Source organism: Anolis carolinensis, chromosome 2 (genome assembly GCF_035594765.1).
Source record: "Anolis carolinensis isolate JA03-04 chromosome 2, rAnoCar3.1.pri, whole genome shotgun sequence".
Taxonomy (NCBI): Eukaryota; Metazoa; Chordata; class Lepidosauria; order Squamata; family Dactyloidae; genus Anolis; species Anolis carolinensis.
Window position 1 is genome coordinate 206715100 of NC_085842.1, and position 19040 is coordinate 206734139.

General features: G+C 39.6%; 1 protein-coding gene across 9 annotated transcripts in view; it reads right to left on the bottom strand.

Moving 5' to 3' along the window:
• Positions 1–19028, bottom strand: part of senp1 (SUMO specific peptidase 1) — a 43499-nt gene extending 24471 nt beyond the window's left edge. For 2 of the 9 annotated variants that reach the window (XR_001730939.2, XM_008121200.3), the window contains exons 1-12: positions 18829–19028; positions 16155–16213; positions 12886–12937; positions 11824–11969; positions 11018–11102; positions 10535–10694; positions 6267–6438; positions 5436–5539; positions 5099–5349; positions 4504–4558; positions 1727–1765; positions 362–446 (exon numbers count right to left, since the gene is read on the bottom strand). Coding sequence is in view for 8 of the 9 variants with exons in the window: in XM_008121200.3 (XP_008119407.1) it covers positions 362–446; positions 1727–1765; positions 4504–4558; positions 5099–5349; positions 5436–5539; positions 6267–6438; positions 10535–10694; positions 11018–11102; positions 11824–11969; positions 12886–12889 (1101 nt within the window). In the remaining variant the exon portion in view is untranslated. Of the gene's footprint in view, positions 1–361; positions 447–1726; positions 1766–4503; positions 4559–5098; positions 5350–5435; positions 5540–6266; positions 6439–10534; positions 10695–11017; positions 11103–11823; positions 11970–12885; positions 12938–16154; positions 16214–18789 lie in introns of all 9 variants that reach the window. The other 7 variants (XM_008121201.3, XM_008121204.3, XM_062971589.1 and 4 more) reach the window with 7 other exon arrangements.
• Between the last annotated feature and the right edge of the window lie 12 nt (positions 19029–19040).

The following is a 19040-nucleotide window of genomic DNA, read 5'->3' on the forward strand; positions in this document are numbered from 1 at the left end:
TAACATTCTTCCTCAGACTACCTAGGCCAGGCCTTCACAATCTGCAGCAGGGGTTTGGGCCACCAGCTCCCAGAAGCTTTAGTCCTAGTTTGTCCAAAGTAAGTCTGGGAGTTGAAGTCCAAAATACCTGGAGAGGATACTGTGGGATTTGGTATTTTTTTTTATTAAAAAATGGGGTAGAAGAGCTTGTGGTGTGTGATTTTCTCTCCAACATCCCCTGAAGTTAGCAATGCAGCCTCCTAATCCCTGAAAATTGGCCCTTTCTCTTTTAGGAAGAGCAAGCTATCAGGAGAAATCAGGGAGGCTTCCCATGTCATATTAAATCCCAATATTCAGTTTTAAAAAGCATTTTCATTTTTACCTGGTTCTGCAACTGCAATGCTAAAGCTTTTTGTTCCTCTATATGTCGCAATCTCTCACGGGCTCGAGAGTCGTATACACTGGTCCTGGAAAGATTTTTGCATTCAGCAGACAGATTATTTAGTGTATGCAGCAATGAAAGTACACATCTTCATTGTTTTAAACTATATGAAGTCTTATTTGTTTAGGCTCATGATTACTGTTTATAGCTAACCCACCTGAGACAGAGGAAGGAAATCGCGGCCAAATGCAAAAAAGGAGATCACCAACAAGTTCTATTACTACCTTATGTCTCTAAATCAACTGAGGATTGGGGAATTGGTGAGAAATAATGTATTTGGAATCCATCAAAATACAAGTCATATGAATTGTCATTCCCCAGTCTAAATGTTTTACTACATATACCTTACATATACCTTCACTTTTATTTAATTCCTTGCCTGTAGGTAGTTTATTAGTGGATATTTCAGAAAATAAAAAAGGGTCTGCCCACTCATACATGTGAGACGAAGTCAGAAAACATGATCTAGGACTTACTGAAGGATTTTGTTCTCTTTCTTTCAAGACAGCTATGGCAAGGTATTGATTACTGATATGAGAAACGGGTTGAACACACAGAAGATGAAAACTCTTCAAGTCACTAACTGAAAACCAGATTATGCATGCATCATAAGTCAAGAGCTTTTGTCTCTGTCACCCCATGCATCTTAACAACCTCTGTGAAAACAGGCTGCAGGCAAAAAAATTTGGGAGAGCTCCAGCTTCTCTTCTAGGAATGGCTGATAATGTTTAGAGGTTTCAAGTCATTGCAGAAAAAGAATTACAAGTTTTTGCTCTAATAGCAGGAGGAAGAAAGTTGTAATTTACTTTGACAGCTGTTTCTTAAAAGAATACTGGTTTCCCAATGTCCTTCAGCTGTATTTACCCCTAAGAAGGAAAATTCATTCTTGTAGGAGTTGCAAGAAAATTATCTCTCCACTGAAACTGTTCTGACTTACATACAAATTCAACTGAAGAACAAAGCTACAGAATCTGTCTTGTCTGTAACTTGGAGACTGCCTGTATTCACTTCACTACCAGGGATATTTTTTGATGTACAATTGTTTTATCATCAGCATTAGTCTGCTCTTACACTGGTGATGTGTTGACCTACACTGTACTTGTTAAAGCTGCAGTGGCTATTGCAATACTGATGCAAATAAAATTTGATTTGATTTTTATTTGAACCATACTTATTTAACCCAATTTGGAAAAGTATTGGTAACAGCCTGGATGCAGTGTGTATAAGAAGGCTAACTCTTGAGTAATAGGTGCACATTGAATCTATAAACTATCAGCATAACATATGATGTATAAAAACACTTACAATTCTTTTATCCACAATTCAGCCTCAAAGAAAGGTGTGCTGAAAGAAGAAACAAGATGAAAAGATATGAATGTTTCTTCTATGAGGAAAACAAATTATTATAAGCCTAAACGCCAAAAAAGCAATGACAGCTATGAAAGAAAACGAAACAAAAATAAAAGGTAACAAGGTAGCCCAACTGCATAGTATGTAGCCAATCTGAAGTAAAATGTAGGTTAAAAACTGTGTGGCAGTTAAACGATGGGCAAAAGCCATGGTGCTTGAATGAATGTTACACAGAGATGCAGTGCTAACAATCTCTCACTAGAAGGCACTGCAAACTCACTTCAGAAAGTTAAGTGGCAGAAATGAAAACCAAGGAAGTGGCAAGCAGAAACCAGAGGAAAATATCTGGTTGACATGCAAACACAGACACATGATCTCCACCCCCAAGTTCAGTGGCCTGGAAGGAAAAACAATAAGCACCTGTTGATGTGAAGTTACAGTCTGAAAAGAAAAGTTTTATGAAAAAAAATCCACATACAACAATAACCCTTGCCCTGTCCCTTTCTTTGTAGGCAGGAATGAATATGCCTTTTAGGCAGGGCATGTGACAACTTTGTGTTGTGGTCTATTTCTTCATTTAAAATAGGTATTACTGTCTTTCTTTCTCTCTTTTCTTTCTTTCAGTTTCTTCTTTTCTTTTTTTAAAAACAGATTAAAGAAGGTTGGTGGCATAAAAACGGCCTGCCTACCAGAGGGAATAACAATGAAAATAAAGCAGAGGATGGTAACAGGTAATCCTGACAGGTAAATAACAGTTTACACCCCAAGTAACCTCTGTCATCACTAAAACCATTTTGTGGGGAGACTTGGAAGTCCCCCCAAAAGGCTTCTTCGATCCTACCTATGGAGAAGGGCAGAACAATCTATATTTGGGATATGCCTCCCTTAAAGGTAGGGAATTTTAACGCTGCAGAACACAAAAAAAATATCTGTCAGGATTTTTTGGCTAAATGAGGTCATGGATTTCTACTCTAAAAGGAGCAGGAGCTGATTGAGATAGGATCAGAACAGCCAGACACCTGATCCCATGTGACCTTGGAAGCTAAGCAGCCAGACATATTAAGTATTTGGATGAGGGAAGACCAAGGAATACCAGCAATGAGCAAACCATCCCTCATTATTCCTTGCCTAACAGAACACAATGGAATCCATGGGGTCACTCTTAAGTCAACAGGTGACTTAATAGTACAGATACACATAGAGGCACAACTGATGTTCAATTATACATGGGAATCTGAGCTAAACATCTAAATCAGAGCTTTCCAAACTGTCATGACACGTTACTGTGTTGGCTGGCTGCAGCGTGTAGGTGTGTTACACAAATGTAATGAAAAACCTCTGACTCTATTTTAAACAAGCAATAAATCACACACACACACACACACACACACACACACACACACACACACATATATACTAACTGTAACTAGCCGCACGTTGCTGTGGCCTATCGTAATATTTTTTCCCTTTTTTCACCTTTCTTCTCTTAGTAATAATGATGATGATGTGTTTTCCTTTCCTTTCCTCTCCCTTTCTTTCCTTCATTTCTCTCTATCTTTTCCCCCTTCTTTCCCATTCTCCTTTCCTTCATTTCTTTCTTTCCTTTCCCTTCAGTTGTTCCTTCCTTCCTTTCTTCCTTCCCTCTCTCCCCCTTCCCATCGTAATCTTCCCTTTCTCCTTCCCTTCACTCCTTTCCCTTTCTAGTTAAAGCACTGGCTGCTGGCTCCATGCTGGGAAAAGCACCTTGTGTTCTCTTCCCCCTGTCTCCCCCCCCCCCCCCACCTCCCATTCTTCTGCCTTTTCTTTCCTCCCTCGGAGGAAAGGGCAAAGGAAACCAGGTCCCCGGGGCCTAGACCTGCTTTGCTCGCATTTTGTGCCTCGTGGATTCCCCTGGCTCCCTCATTGGCTACCTTTGGGGGCAGCCTCGGGTGAAGAGATCCTGTGGGTGAGGATCCACAGGGCTGGGCTGAGATACTGGGAAATACCTATCCGCAGCCTGGAGACAGCACTATGCTCCCAGCTCCCCTATTCCTCCTGTGTGCACGCGCACTGGTAGCTGAATGCATGTACGCTCATTCCCTCCCTTCCTTCCAGAGATGGACGGTCATATGCCTTTCTGAGGGGGGATGTGTGCAGCTCTTCTGAATTCCCTCACACTGCAGCCTCACTTTGAGAGGGATAAACGTGCCATCTTATCTAGGCTGTTTTATTTATTTTTTCTCTTGTGCAAGAGGGGGTGGGACCAGGGGAGTCATTTTAGTGTATGTGCTGTAATATCTTATAGGTTTTTTTGGGCTTTTACGTCCTTGCCGCCATTTTTTGTGTTTTTAGGAGTGATGGTCACTCATTGGTATGTTAGGTGTATTGTGTCTAAATTTCATGTCAATCCGTCCAGTGGTTTTTGAGTTACGTTGGTCCCACAAACATTACATTTTTATTTATATAGATAGATATGGCAGAAAGGTTTTCATAAGATATGCTGTACCCCCATACATTACATTAATACAATTTATCCATGTGTAATCCCTCAGAAAGGGCTAGTTTACTCTGATTTGCTAGTAAAACCAAATTACTGTGTTGCAAAATGATCTATGTCCAAAAGTATGCCACCAACATGAAATGTTTGGAAAGCTCTGATTGAAACCAATACAAACTGAAATATTCAAAGACATATATGTACTACAAAACAGACAGAAGGAAAGAAAACCAAGCAATCAGAAAAAAATACTTGCCTTGGAGCTGAGGATTGTATGTCTTTGCCATTGAGCATTATGACAGAGTCAGAACCTGTATGAAGTAGATACATAGCAAGATTAAAATTCATCCTTGAAAACAAACTTTTCCAGAAATGTCAGGTCAGATTCTTCATGATCTTCCTGCTAAGAGTTACTCCACAGATATCATAATAGCTACATATCCAGGATACTGTTGCATATCCAGACTGTTAAAAATCAGATTAGAATTCCAGTTCCTTTTCAGATGTTAATTTAGAAGCTGATTGCAACTATCAGCCATAGAGTACAAATGGAAAACATCCCTAAGTAAACAAATCAGGATTTGACTGCAAGTTTCATATTTCAAGTATCAGAATGGCCATCGGCCAATTTCTATTTACGAGTGTTGTAGGTTAGGCATGGAGCTCATGCAAGTTCGACTACAAGTTCCAACATTCCTCACTACTGGCTACACTGCCAGGAACTGCTGGGATATGTAGTCCAACAGCACCTGGAGAAGGGGTCATATGATTCCCACCCTTAATTTAGAGAAAGCACTAACTAAAGAATAATGGAAGAAAAATCTACCAATCAGCTTATATCTAGCATTTACCTTCGGCCTGCGTGTTCAATGCTATTTGGCTGTTTTGCTGTCTCGGTGTACTGGCATCCTTGGGTTCAAAGCTAACATGTGAGGAGAAACTAGGGGTCAAGTGTGGTTGTGGTTTGTGAGGATGCTGCTCCTGAATCCTGAGATTGGCAGGTGACTGGTTGCTTGCAGGGGTGCCACAGACTTCTAAAGGGCTTCGATTCGTATTTTCAGCTTCTTTTATAAGGTTCCCATTGGAACCTGTGCATCTGGCCCTGAAAGCAAAAACAAATTACAAGAACTTGCAAAAAAAAACAAACAAACCCAAGCCTAACTCAGTTTTTACATTTCAGAGACTCACAAGTGGAGGGAGAAAAGTGAAGCAGTCTTGGAGGCTGAATTTTTCTTCCCTGTAACCATTTGGATCAACTGCCGGTAGATTTCTTTCTCTTCCTCTCGAACAGTCTATGGAGAAATTATCACATACACTGAAAGGAGATATAAGTAATTCTGCTTTGGCTCTCTGTAAACATTTTACAGTGTAATAGGAATCTACAAGTTTATCTGTTTCAAGAGAGAAAAATGTTTTAACAATGGGAAATAATAATTTCAGTTTCTGTAAAAACAGCAAGCAAATTAGGAAAGGCAACTTTGATCCATAAGTCTCAGCACTGAGGATAGAATACAAAGAGTTGACCTGAATAAGATTGGGAGTGTTCGTATATGCTTTAAATGCCCAGAGAAAGGAGCCCCAATGAGTAACAATGTCTCTATACAGCAGTTTTTTTGTTTTGTTTTGTTTTTTGTGTGTCAGGAGCGACATGAAAAACTGCAAGTCACTTCTGGTGTGAGAGAATTGGCCGTCTGCAAAGACGTTGCCCAGGGAATGCCCGGGTGTTTTTGATGTTTTTATCATCCTTGTGGGAGGCTTCTCTCATGTCCCTGCATGGAGCTGAAGATGAAGCTCATCCACTCTCTCCCCAGGTTGGATTAGAACCAGCAAACCCAACCTTCAAGTCATGAGTCCTGCCAGCACTCACTGCGCCACCGGTGGCTCACTTAGCCAGCAGTGAAAGGTCTAACCCATGAAATGAGCTGACTGACCAAAATCTACCTAAGGGGAACAAAATTAAAAGCATAAGATTTGTTTTATTTAGTTCTATTCAATACTCTACTTTTTCCTTTCACCTACCTCTTCTGCAGTACTGACGAATCTCCTCTGGGATTTCTTGGGGCTTAGCAAGCTTCGACGGCATGGAGCATTCCATGATGTACTGGTAACTGACTTAACTGGAAAGGATTTTTCATAGGCAGAAACATGGCTAAGGTGGTTTGATTTCCCCGCATAGGAATTAGATGTCCCACTGCAGAAAAAGGTCCATATTTGCATAATTAGCCAGTGTAAAACAGATTTATAAGGCTTTAAGTTTTTATACTACATAAACTCAACCTGAAAACAACACACTTCCTTCTCATTTCTGCATAGCCCAAAAGAAACAAGTGTTACCTCCATCCTCTAAAATAGTATTACTGTTTCAAATTTACTAAGTAGCACTTTAAAATATTTTTTCTGTTGTAGCTACATATTGTTTTTGCTGATGTTCACTTAGGCCTTGTGGATGTGAAAAAGAAAACAAAGTATCTTGATGAGTACAGCCGAGTCTAGAAGAGGTGGGATGACAAGGAATTAAGTTGAAAGCTGTCCAATCTTCCTTGGATTCTTTTTCTTGCATCATAACAAAAAAAGAAAACAGAACAGTGGTATGCTGTTATGTACAGCCGTTTGGCGAGTGCCACAGGTTCTTAAGCAGCAAGCATTTTACTCTTTTGCACAACAATGCCCTATACCTATTTTTAGAATGGGAAATGATACAAATTATTTATGATACAACTACCTTAATGTTTTGCTACTAGCATTATAAAGAGAGACAATTCAATCAATACACACTAATCTTATCGAAGTATGCTATTAGATACAACTTGTAACATTTTGAAGATTAGTCAAGGAGTAAAATCAAGAAAGCACAGCCTGCGTATCTAGAATTTTCACTATACTATAGAATCATAAGAAATCTCTACTTGTGCCTTATTCAACACATGCTTCTCTGAATCAGCCATGTGATTCCCAAAGTTTTTTTGGCCAAATTACTGCAGCTTGAGAGTAACAGGCTGGACTTGCTTTGTAAAACATCTATAGAGACTTTAGCCTACTTGCCTAGAGTAGCCTTAGGGGCTTTTAATTCCATGGAAGCAAAATGAAAGGAAAACAGTTTGTCTAAACTGGAAGACTTTGTAAGCTAAAAAAGACAGAGATACTCCAAGAAACAGCTTCAATCTGTGGAAAAGTAAGGATGAATTTGGGGGGGGGGGGGGGGGGGGGTTGAGCCAATGACCACACCGTATGTGATCCTTCTCTTCCTGGGCAGTAAGGGGAGTTATAAGAAGATATGTGATTCACGATGGACATCAAGATGGCTCCCAATAGAAGACTCCAAGGGGGTAAGATAAGGCGCAAAATGAACAATGAAGCCCTTCAAGAGCCCTCAAAACAATTCCTTTCTCCAAACAACACTTAAGGATCATCTACTCACTGAACACCCTGAAAATGTTGAGGAAAATTGGAATAAACTGAAGACCTCTATAATTACAGCCTGTGAAAAAACTATTGAATACCAAACTAAGAAAAATCAAGACTGGTTTGATGAGAATGATACTGAGATCCAACATATAATCACTAAGAAAAGGAAAGCCTTCCAAATTTGGCAAAGTGATATCAACTGTGCTGCTAAGAAAAAGAACTACACTGGTGCAAAGCTGAGGTCCAAAGAAGGACCAGAGAACTCAAAAACATCTGGTGGGCAAAAAAGACACAAGAAATCCAATACTTTGCAGATATCCATGATGCACAGGGATTCTTTAAAGCCACAAAGGTAATTTATAGCCCAACAAATCATGGCAAAAAAAACAAACCATCTGCATTCATCGGATGAAACCAAACATCTAAAGGACAAAAATCCATTATACAGTAGAGTCTCACTTATCCAAGCTAAACAGGCCGGCAGAACCTTGGATAAGCGAACATCTTGGAAAATAAGGAGGGGTTAAGGAAAAGCCTATTAAACATCAAATTAGGTTATGATTTTACAAATTAAGCACCAAAACATCATGTTATACAACAAATTTGACAGAAAAAGTAATTCAATACGCAGTAATGTTATGTTGTAATTACTGTATTTACAAATTTAGCACCAAAATATCATGATATATTGAAAACATTGACTACAAAAATGCCTTGGATAATCCAGAACCTTGGATAAGCGAGTCTTGGATAAGTGAGACTCTACTGTACTATGTTGGAAAGATCATTAACAGAACCCCCTTAACTGCAGTTCCAACATAGCCAAAGAGGGTTTCTCATAAATCCCGCAATAACAAACCAGAGATGAACTTAGTTTGGAAGAAATCCGCAAAGCCATCTATCAACTTTAAAAAAATAACAAAGACAGCTAGCCTGATGGAATCCCTGCTGAAATGTTTAAAGAGGGCAAGTCTGAGCTGACAAAACTCCATGAGCTTACTGAAAAAGTGTGTGTGATCGAGGTGCCAGAGGACTTCAAGGATGTCATTATCATCACTCTTTTTCATCATTCCAATCTTAGTATATGTGCTGCCAAAGCAAGCACTATCATTGCTCTTTTCAAAAAGGGAAAAAGAACAGACTGTGGAAAAATCCTCACAAGAATCCTCACAAAACTGCCTATTTTAGAAGACATCCTCCCTGAATCCCAGAATGTATTCCACCCCTCCAGAGGATCAGTGGATATGATCTTCACTACATGACAGCTCCAAGAAAAATGCAGGGAACAAAATCAACCTTTGTTCATGTCATCAACCTTTCAAAAGCCTTAGACACTGTGATCTGTAATGTTCTCTGGACCAATGTCCTGAAAATCAGATGCCCTAATGAATTTGTGAACATCCTGTGGCTTTTCCATGACATGGTGGCAACAGTATTGAACAGCAATGGCTCCCAAAGTGACTCATTTAAGGTGGGATCTGGTGTTACACACCTTGTTAAAGGAAAGCTTCCTATTAGTGTGAAAATCGCATATTGAACAGATGGCAAGCTCTTTAACCTCTCAGGTTGAAAGCCAAAAGTAAGATCACAATAATTTCTGTTATTGAACTCCAATATGGTGACAATAATGTAGTGTGTGCTCTTTCAGAGGAAGACCTACAAACCACTTTAAATATTTTCGCAGAAGCATATGGAAAGTGTGACCTCTCAGTGAACATTGAGAAAACTAAAGTGCTTTACCAGCAGGCACCAGCCAATCCTTCTGCAATATCAGCAATAAAGTTTAAATGTTGACCACCTCTCCACAAATGTCAACATCAACAGTGCAATGCAACACCATCTGAGCTCTGCAAGTGAAGCATTTTTTCAAATGAAGAAGCGAGTGTTTGAGGATCAGGACATTCGTAGGGATACCAAGATGCTTGTTTATAAAGCTATTGTCCTTCCAACTCTATTGTACACCTGTGAAATTTGGATCATCTACAAATGTCACTCTCTACTTAGAACAATCAGCATTGCCATTGAAAAATCCTGTAGACCTCTTGGAAAGACAAGAGGACAAATGTCAGAGTTCTGGAAGAAGCAAAACACCAGCATTGAAGAGAGGAGATCAATTTCCGACATCAACTTCGCTGGACTGGCTATATTGTCCAAATGCCTGATCACAGTCTCCCAAAGCAGTTAGTTTATTCCTAACTTAAGAACAGAAAACGGAATGTTGGTGGACAATAAAAGAGATTTAAATATGGGCTTAAAGCTAACCTTAAAATGTGATGTAAACACTAAAAACTGGGAAGCTCTGGGCCTCGAGCATTGTAGCTGGAAGCCAGCTGTTACCAACAGTGCAATGGATTTTGAATAGGATGAAATAGAGGGCAAAAGGGAGAAATGTGCCAAGAGGAAGGTGCACCTAGAAAATCCTTGTCGTGACCGTTTTCCATCTAGAGATCTATGTCCTCAATGTGATCCAGAACAGGTCTCTACAGTCATGTACAGTCCCACCATCAAGATTCTACCCTTGAAAGACAATCATACTCAGCCATGAGTGATTGCTTACATACATAAAATCTGATAATATACAACATTAGTCGTGCTTCAATTAAACCAATGAGTGTCACATCTAGTTTAAGTCCCATTGATTTCAATGGGCCTACCTTTGAATTGTTGTATTTATTGCTATATATTTTCAAATGCTTTTGGCACAATCGGTATATAAACAAATACTTTATACCCTGATATTGACATACTTCAGAAGAATCTTGGTAAATGTCACTGCTATTGTTTTTAGTACACTGTTACTATATATGCTCTTTACTTTTTTAAACCCTCTTCCAAACTAAAACTGGTAGATCAAAATGACAATCCAACAGAAACAAACAAACCTCAGGTTTTTGCGTGTCTCAAAGAATACGCTGCGATTTGGTCTAAGTTTCTGCGAAATAGGACCAAGTGTAGTACCACAACTTCTCCACTGTCCATTGGCGCTTGCTCCAAGTGTTCTTAGCCCACCAGAGGTTTGATAGGTCCCAGAGGATGGAGGTTCTGCCAGGATAGAAGCACTGAATAGTAAATGAAAAGCCAGCAATCTCACATCAGACTTATTACCAAACAATTTCATTGCATCAAATATCATTTGCCTTGAACGTGGTTTGAAGCATCTACCATCTTCCTTAGCCAGTATCACTGAAAGGAAAGAAACTACAGGAGATTAAAATAAAATTCCAAAATGTAGTTTTGCAGGTGTTGTCATAACTTGCTTCAAATTTAAGCAATTTATGTGTTCTATGTATTAACTGTGATCTGTATTTTACAATCTGATGAATTTCAATTAGTACATCTACTGCAGTTAAAACAGCCTGTCTTACCTGGCAAATAACTGAAGTTACAGGAGGAATTTACAGTAGGACAAGTGAAAGGTCTCTCCAAACCATCAAACTTGTTTGCTAAAAACTGAATAAGATGGAAATAAAAACCAAATGATATTAAAAAAGAGAAAGATCACATTCAGAAGGAAAATAAACATACTTTTCTATACAGATAATGAGCTACAGCAGTACACAGGAAGAAAGAGCTGCATTTTGCAGCATGAAATCGTGCTCAAAACTGATTGCAAAATGCAAGGAAGTGACACATTTAGATGATAAGCAACACTTTACACATGAAAAGTAATATTACTTTAAGATATCCTTTACAACTGAATAAAACAGGCCCTCTAAGAGGTAGGGACAGAATCCCAAGTAGAGAAAAGTTGTCAGGAGGACTTAGGAAGTGAAAAAATGATTTGTAAGTTGCCCATACTGCTTGTCACAGAAAGCATTACTATACTAAACATCAAAATGGTATGCAGGAACATAGGCCTTATAATTTGCAGACAATTACCGGTAGTATTCTGTTATTTTTACATCAATGTTCTGCTATCACATAACCTCAGGAACCCCAAATATAATTTTATCTTGAAGGAGACAAACTTTTCAACAGCTGGAAAAGCAACATATGCTTCCAGTTCCAATGAATTTATACTGTGTAAGTCAAGCAAATCAAGTAAAAGTTGTAATGCAAAGAGCATAAATAAACAATTACAGTCATATTGGAATGTTAGACAATTTGGAAGAAAGCTATATCACAAAATTACCATACACATAAGAATGCAAAATATAGCTAGTTTTCTAACCTTGTTGTCAGACACAGGAAGCTGATCTCCCGAGAGAGCATCCTGCTGTAGAGGAAGAGTCTTGAACACAGATGTGTGATTAGATAACACAGAGTCTCCAGCATCCATCTTCATACTATCAGCAGTTTCATCTGTAAATATGAAAGCTGCTAACAGTTAGATTCTCAGCAAGAATCTAAGAGAAATATTCATGGTAAAAGTCTTCTTAAGAATTGTAGACTTTTCTTTTGTTGACTGAAGAGTAAAAATAGGAAATACTAAAATAGCATTTGATTGGAAAGCCGAAGAAAAACCATTAGAAACATTTTTAAAAGGCAATGTCCAATTCTCACACACATCTACAATTTTTTTGGGGAGAGTGAGAATTTTGTGAAACATTTAATTTTAGAAATACTACATGCAATCATACAAATTACAGCTTGTAAAAGGGTACCAGCGTGGTTTCAGTGACATTTGGTTTAAAAAAGTACACTCTGCATTATCAAAAAAAGCTTCAATTGAATATATTTCTCTTCAACTAAAATAAACTGCAAAAGAGCAGTGAGCATAAAAGCAAGGCACACTGCTCACTAATACCAATTCTAATGATTGACTTAGTAGACATAGCAGCCCAAGCAAAAATTGTGTCACTAAAGATAAAATCCACCCATGCATCTGTCAAGCAATGGAGAAGCAAATGGCCATCTCCTACATGCCAAAAGTTTCCATCTGCTCATTTCCTATAGAAAGCAGATCTTGGATGTAAAGCAAGTTTGCTTTTAACTCCTCTTTACTTATCCCAGAGCAATGTGATATTCTTTTTCTTTCTGATTACTTCAGGAATAGCTCCTCATGGCTGTTGAAGTCACTGACTGCAGGATAAAAGTCAATTCCAAACTCTGGAACAGAAGGCACTAAACTCTAAACTTAGATACTCACAAGGGCGTTTGGGACTCTGCTATTAGATAGGTTGACCATGTCAACGTGTACATGAAGTTACAATACTCTATTAAAAATGCCTTTAAGCTTTTATAAAAATAAAAAACCCTGTAAATAAAGTGGTTAGATATAATTCACACTCACCCATTTCTACACCATTCACATAACTGATTCAGAGGAAGAAAACTTCAAGTACCTGATAAGAAAGAAAAAGGTATAATGGAGAACAATTCTGTATTACATTTAAAAAAGAAGAATTCAGGTGAGCCTTTGTGCTTAGTAGAAAATCATTATTTTCTCAGTAAAAGATTGAAATAAACATATAGTTATCTAAAGACTTTTCTACTTCTAGAAAAACTGATAATGAGAGAAGCAAGCCTTTGGTAGTGGCATAAGAAGTACTAGGGTGGGGTAGAGATAGCCCTCCATCTGAGAGAGGGCTATCTCACATTGTAAGGGTCCAATTATGCTCTGTTATAAAGCCTGCTCATTTGCCAAGGAAACTTGAGGATTGTTTCTTCCTTCCATGCCAACTTGGAACTGGCATAAGTAATTCTATGAAACTAGTAGAGGAAATTCAAAGAAACAAGGATGTGTGTGATGGTAAAAAAAGTAATTCACCTACTCACAATGCCTGCCAGGATAAGTGTAAACCAGCAGATATTAAAGGAAATCATACAAATCACAGCTGATTTGCACTATTTCAATATATTTTAGAATTGTAATGAAAGCACTGTATGAAAAATGAGAGGTGAATTACTTTTGCAATGTAAGAGAAAGAACATAGTGCCCTTCATAAATTCAAAATCAAATGCAGTGTTTCAGTCACTAATTCTAACAAGGATACATCTATAATAGAAAATGAATAACCCCACCTAGTATACGCCACATTGTACTGTAGATTTAGATCATGGAAGATATAGAATGGTAGAAGACTGTATCAGTGATTAGGTATGTAAAAGGAATGCAAACTATATGATGTAAAAAATGTACGCTTCATCTATTACAAAGTTTTATATTCTTGATTCTAACAATACTAAAGGACAGTGAGGAAAGTGATAATACACCTGAAATTGTTGATGAAAGTTGTGAAAGAATGATATCACACTTTCACTGTTTTTTTTTAAATTCCGCTCCCCAAAATACAGTAAAATCAGATAAAAAATGAAAAACATATTTTCATTTCAATAGCCTGTGATAATAGAACGCCATCCTGAAGTTTCTCCTTTATGGAGGCCACAGTGATGCTCTGAATAATCTTCTCCCTAAGAGGCAGCAGCCTGTTTCCCTCCAAAAAAGAAAATCTTCCCCAGAAGCTTCCACAAACAGAATGCTACACACCTACCGTACATTGTTTTATGGCAGGCTTTCTAAAACTACCTTCAAACAGATATAGGACTTTTTCTCCTTGTCTCTTACCCTTCATCCTCCATTAATACTGATGTACTGAATAATAAGATTATGTGTAGCAACAACATGCAAGTATTCCCGAAGGAATGTGATACAGAACAGAGCTTTCTTCCACCACAAGCTAAAATAAACAAGTGGTCTGTTACTACCACTTTGCAAACTAAAACAAAAACAAAAACATTATATTGGCCTATACCACAAGCCTTCTGACTTTATAAAAGTCTAACCAAGTGACCAAGGATACATACAGTTTTGTGAGGGGCAATGCCTCTGAAATACAATCTGATTATTCTCACATCATCTTTACAAAATTAGATGAATACACATTCTGCACTCTTCTCCTCCATGATCTCTGATGTAACTAAGAGCTAAACCTTAGAACTAGTTTTTCAGGATGTAATCACTCAATCTAATTGTTCTGCATTAATAAGATCTTGCAAAAAAAATAGATTGTTTTTTGCTTTGAGAGACACAAGTTGTTTGTCAGGATAAAAAAAATGCTTCTGGAGTGAGAGAATTGGCCGTCTGCAAGGACGTTGACCAGGGGACGCCCGGATGTTTTGATGTTTTACCATCCTTATGGGAGGCTTCTCTCATGTCCCCACATGGAGCTGGAGCTGATAGAGGGAGCTCATCCACACTCTCCCCGGGTGGGATTCGAACCTGGCAGCTTTCAGGTCAGCAACCCAACCTTCAAGTCATGAGGCTTTTATCCCCTAGGCCACCGGCGGCTCCAGAAGCAACTTTGGTTGCTCCTGACACGGGAAAAAAAAAAGATTAAAAAAATTAGTGAAGATCAGTTGGGCATATTACGTTCATCTTCCAACCTAATTTTCCTATTTTTATTATTACTAGAATATACAGTACCTAGCATTCCCCAAGTATCTCCCATATTCTCTTTCTTTCCTTCCTTCCCCTCACACCTATTCCCCTTTCCTTTCTCTTCCCTCCTTTTTCTTTCTTTTCTTCTCCCCTGCTTTTCGTTTTCTTTCCCTTTCCCCCTCTCACCTCTCTCTTTCTTCCCCTTTCTCCCTTCTCCAGCTCTGAGAGGGCTTACCTCCCAATGTTTTCATGGCAACACAACTCTTTGTGTCTTCTTCCTCCTTCCCCTCATACACATTTCACCCCACCCACCCAGTGCCATCACAGAGAGCCACTTCATATAGCAACAGCCTTTGTGGTAAAGACAGATTTTTGACTTTTATAAAAGCTGGATCTACACTGCCATATAAACAAAATGTGGATCAACTACATTGGACTGGATTTTATCTGTCTACACTGCCATATAATCCAATTCAGTGCAGTTAATCCACATTCTGAAATTGCATTATATGGCAGTGTAGATCCAGCCATAGATAGATAAACAGACAGATACAGATAATGGCGTAATATTAGTAAAATAACAGATTTTGGGCATTTTCACAAAGAAATATTAGAATAGTTTTCAAGCCTATGCTAATTTCATTCTAAATACCGCAGTCTCTATATATCCATGTTCACCATGCGCTGGAAGTGTGTGGGGGAAACCTAAGTATGCACATAATGACAAGGCAGATGATAGACAGACACAAGCCATGTTTTGTCTGTTATAGTAGACTAAATGGGAGCAGCGGGTGTTATTGAGAGGGATGGGTATAATCACGGTGTGTGAAAGCAACCAGTGAAACAGGCAAGAGAGGGAACTATAAAGTGGAAATTCCAGTTAGAAAGTTGAAGAGATGCCAGGAGGAAGTGACACAGCCCATTAGCATCAGAGCAAATAGCAATGAAACCCCAGTCTGCTAGAATAGTATAAGAAAAGATATAATAAACAAAACAGAGATGTTGTTGTTGACCAGCACTGATCAATGACTTAAAAAAGTAAAAGAACAAAGTGCCATTAGAACAGTTTTACAGCCATGTCTTCCAAATAACTAGGCTTTAGTATGAACATAAAACAAAATATATCAAGAAACACCCTTTTGGTGTTAAAGAATGGAAATATAGTGGGATCACGCACTTACTTTATATTAAATGGATGGCAAACTTAGCCCCTTTAACCTCTGCCCCTGGAAAGACACCCCTAGAGAGAACAGACAAGACCTTTGAAGTCAATATTTGGTGGGAATTGTATATATAGACTGAAGATAACAGAGCAGGATATAAATATGAAAGAGGAGAAAAAGTAGAATGCAAAACATGCTGACATGGTTAGGTGATTAAAAATATAATTTTAATGGTCCTTATAAAAGTGTAGTTAAGAGAACAAAGAAGATTTTATTTATTTATTTATTTACAGTATTTATATTCCGCCCTTCTCACCCCGAAGGGGACTCAGGGCGGATCACATTATAACACACATAGGGCAAACATTCAATGCCCATAAACACATCAAACAGAGACTGAGAGACACACGCAGAGGCAAGTTAACGTTCTTCTGAGGGGATGTTCGATTCTGGCCACAGGGGGGAGCAGCTGCTTCATCATCCACACTGACGGCACTTCCTCATTCCAGGTCGTAAATTAGTTAATCTTGCCTCCCCACTTTATAAGTGGTACCTTATCTCCTACTTGATAGATGCAACTATCTTTCGGGTTGCTAGGTCAGCAACGAGCAGGGGCTATTTTTTATTTTTAATTGACGGGTGCTCACCCCGCCACGGGCTGGCCTCGAACTCATGACCTCATGGTCAGAGTGATTTAAGGCAGCTGCTCAACAGCTGCGCCACAGCCCGGCCCAAGATGAAACATTTTACATCGTCTCCAAAAGCCTGCTTACAGAGCAAACTTTCTAAAAGTCAACAAGGACGGAGCCAATCTAATTTCCTTGGGAGGAGCATTCCAGAACCGGGGAGCTACCTATCTATTTATCTAGATGGCCCATGTGGTCTAGTCCAACTCTATTATTCTACAGTTTGACACTATTTTTACTGCCATGATATCTTGAGCCTTCTCTGCCAAAAAAGCTGCTGGTGCCCCGCCACGCAACAACTCCCATGATTCCATGGCTTTGAACAATGGACGTTCAAGTGGTGTCACGGCGCATTCATTCTACACAGAATACTTGTGTCTAGCTCAGTGGTTCTCAAACTGTGGGTCCCCAGGTGTTTTAGACTACAACTCTCAGAAATCCCAGCCAGTTTACCAATCAAGGAACATGAAAGACACTGCAAACTAGCTCAACCAGAGAAGTCAGATATAGCAGAGCACTTGATGAACCAACCCGGACACAGCATATTATTTGAGAACACAGAAATGCTGGACCACTCCAACAATCACCATGCCAGACTATACAGATACACCACTGAAATCCACCAGCATGGAAACAATTTCAACAGAAAGGAGGAAACCATGAAATTGTACAAAATCTGGCTTCCAGAATTTTTTAAAAAACCCCTCTAAAATCAGTAAATAAAGAACAACACCCAGAAAACAAGGAATTCCAGACAAGAAAGAATCAGGGTCAGTTAACACCTCTCAACAAAGGATTTCCCCCAGGCAGGAAACAGCCAGGATTTGAAGCTGCTGGGCCATTCAAGCTGGCCAACTGAAACATTCACATTTGCCTCAGATATGAGTTCTTTCTCCCACCCTGAACATTCCACAGATATATAAACCCCACTTGCCTGCTTTCCAATATACCTTACAACCTTTGAGGCCTCTTCCACACAGCCCTATATCTTAGAATATCAAGGCAGAAAATCTCACAATATCTGCTTTAAACTGGGTTATCTGAGTCCCCACTCAGATAATGTGGGGTTTTCTGCCTTGTTATTCTGGGATACAGGACTGTGTGGAAGGGCCCTGAGAGTGGGGCAAAACGTCAGAAGAGAATGATTCTGAACCATGGCCATACCAGTTTACCTGCTGTTAGGATTTCTGTGAGTTGAAGGCCAAAACACCTGGGGACCCACAGGTTGAGAACCACTGGTCTAACTAAAGCAGGCATGAGCAAACTTCGGCCCTCCAGCTGTTTTTGGACTTCAACTCCCAAAATTCCTACCTGGAGTGCGGGAGTTTGCTCATGCCTGCTTTAGTTAGACCAGTGGTTCTCAACCACTGAATGCCTGAAGAAAAGTGACAACTTCTTTTCCTCAACAAATTCTCAGGGCCCTGCCATACAACCCCTATATCCCAGAATATCATGGCAAAAAATCTGACAACTTCTGCATTGAACTGGGTTATCTGAGTCCACGCTGCCATATACTCCAGTTCAAAGCAGATGTGGGATTTTATTCAGCTCTATGGAAGGGGCCTCAAAGGTGCCACACAAACTTGCTTTCCCAACGAGAAAGGCTTTCTGTGTTCTTACAATATGCCTAAAGTATGCACTGAGTTAGCTTCTAGTTTCGAACTGTGTTAGTTCCACGCTTTTCTTGTCAGTCAGACTTTCCTCGTGAGGCACTCTTTCTTCTGAAGTTCGACTCCTTCCATGGAGACAACACTGAAAAAGCCATATACGCCGAAGACCCAAACCCTATCAGAGTTCACTCCTCAGGGGAACTTTTTCTCGCTCATGGTCATTCAGCCGGTCTGTCACCATGTTGCCCTCGCAAAGGCGGAAAGAGGAGAAAAGAGGCAGGTGTAGCTTAGTGGAGGGGCATATAAGGTAAAGGGTGGGAGGAGCTGTTTCCATGACGACCCATTCCCAAAACCTACCGGAAGAGTAGGCCGCGAACCAAAAAGGAAAGGAACTACCTCAAAGGCTTGGTTCTCGCGACACGCTCACGCTCTCTCTCTCTCTCTGCCGCCAAACTCCTCCTGCGGCGGCTTAGGGGCTTGAATTCCTCCGTCCTCTCTTACTCCTCTCCTTTCTTTCTTTCTTTTCCCCTCACCGGATTCGAAGAGGCGGGAATGTCAGGGGAACCGGAAGTAACTTCCCGGCGCTCTCGCTGATTTTTATCCCGCCC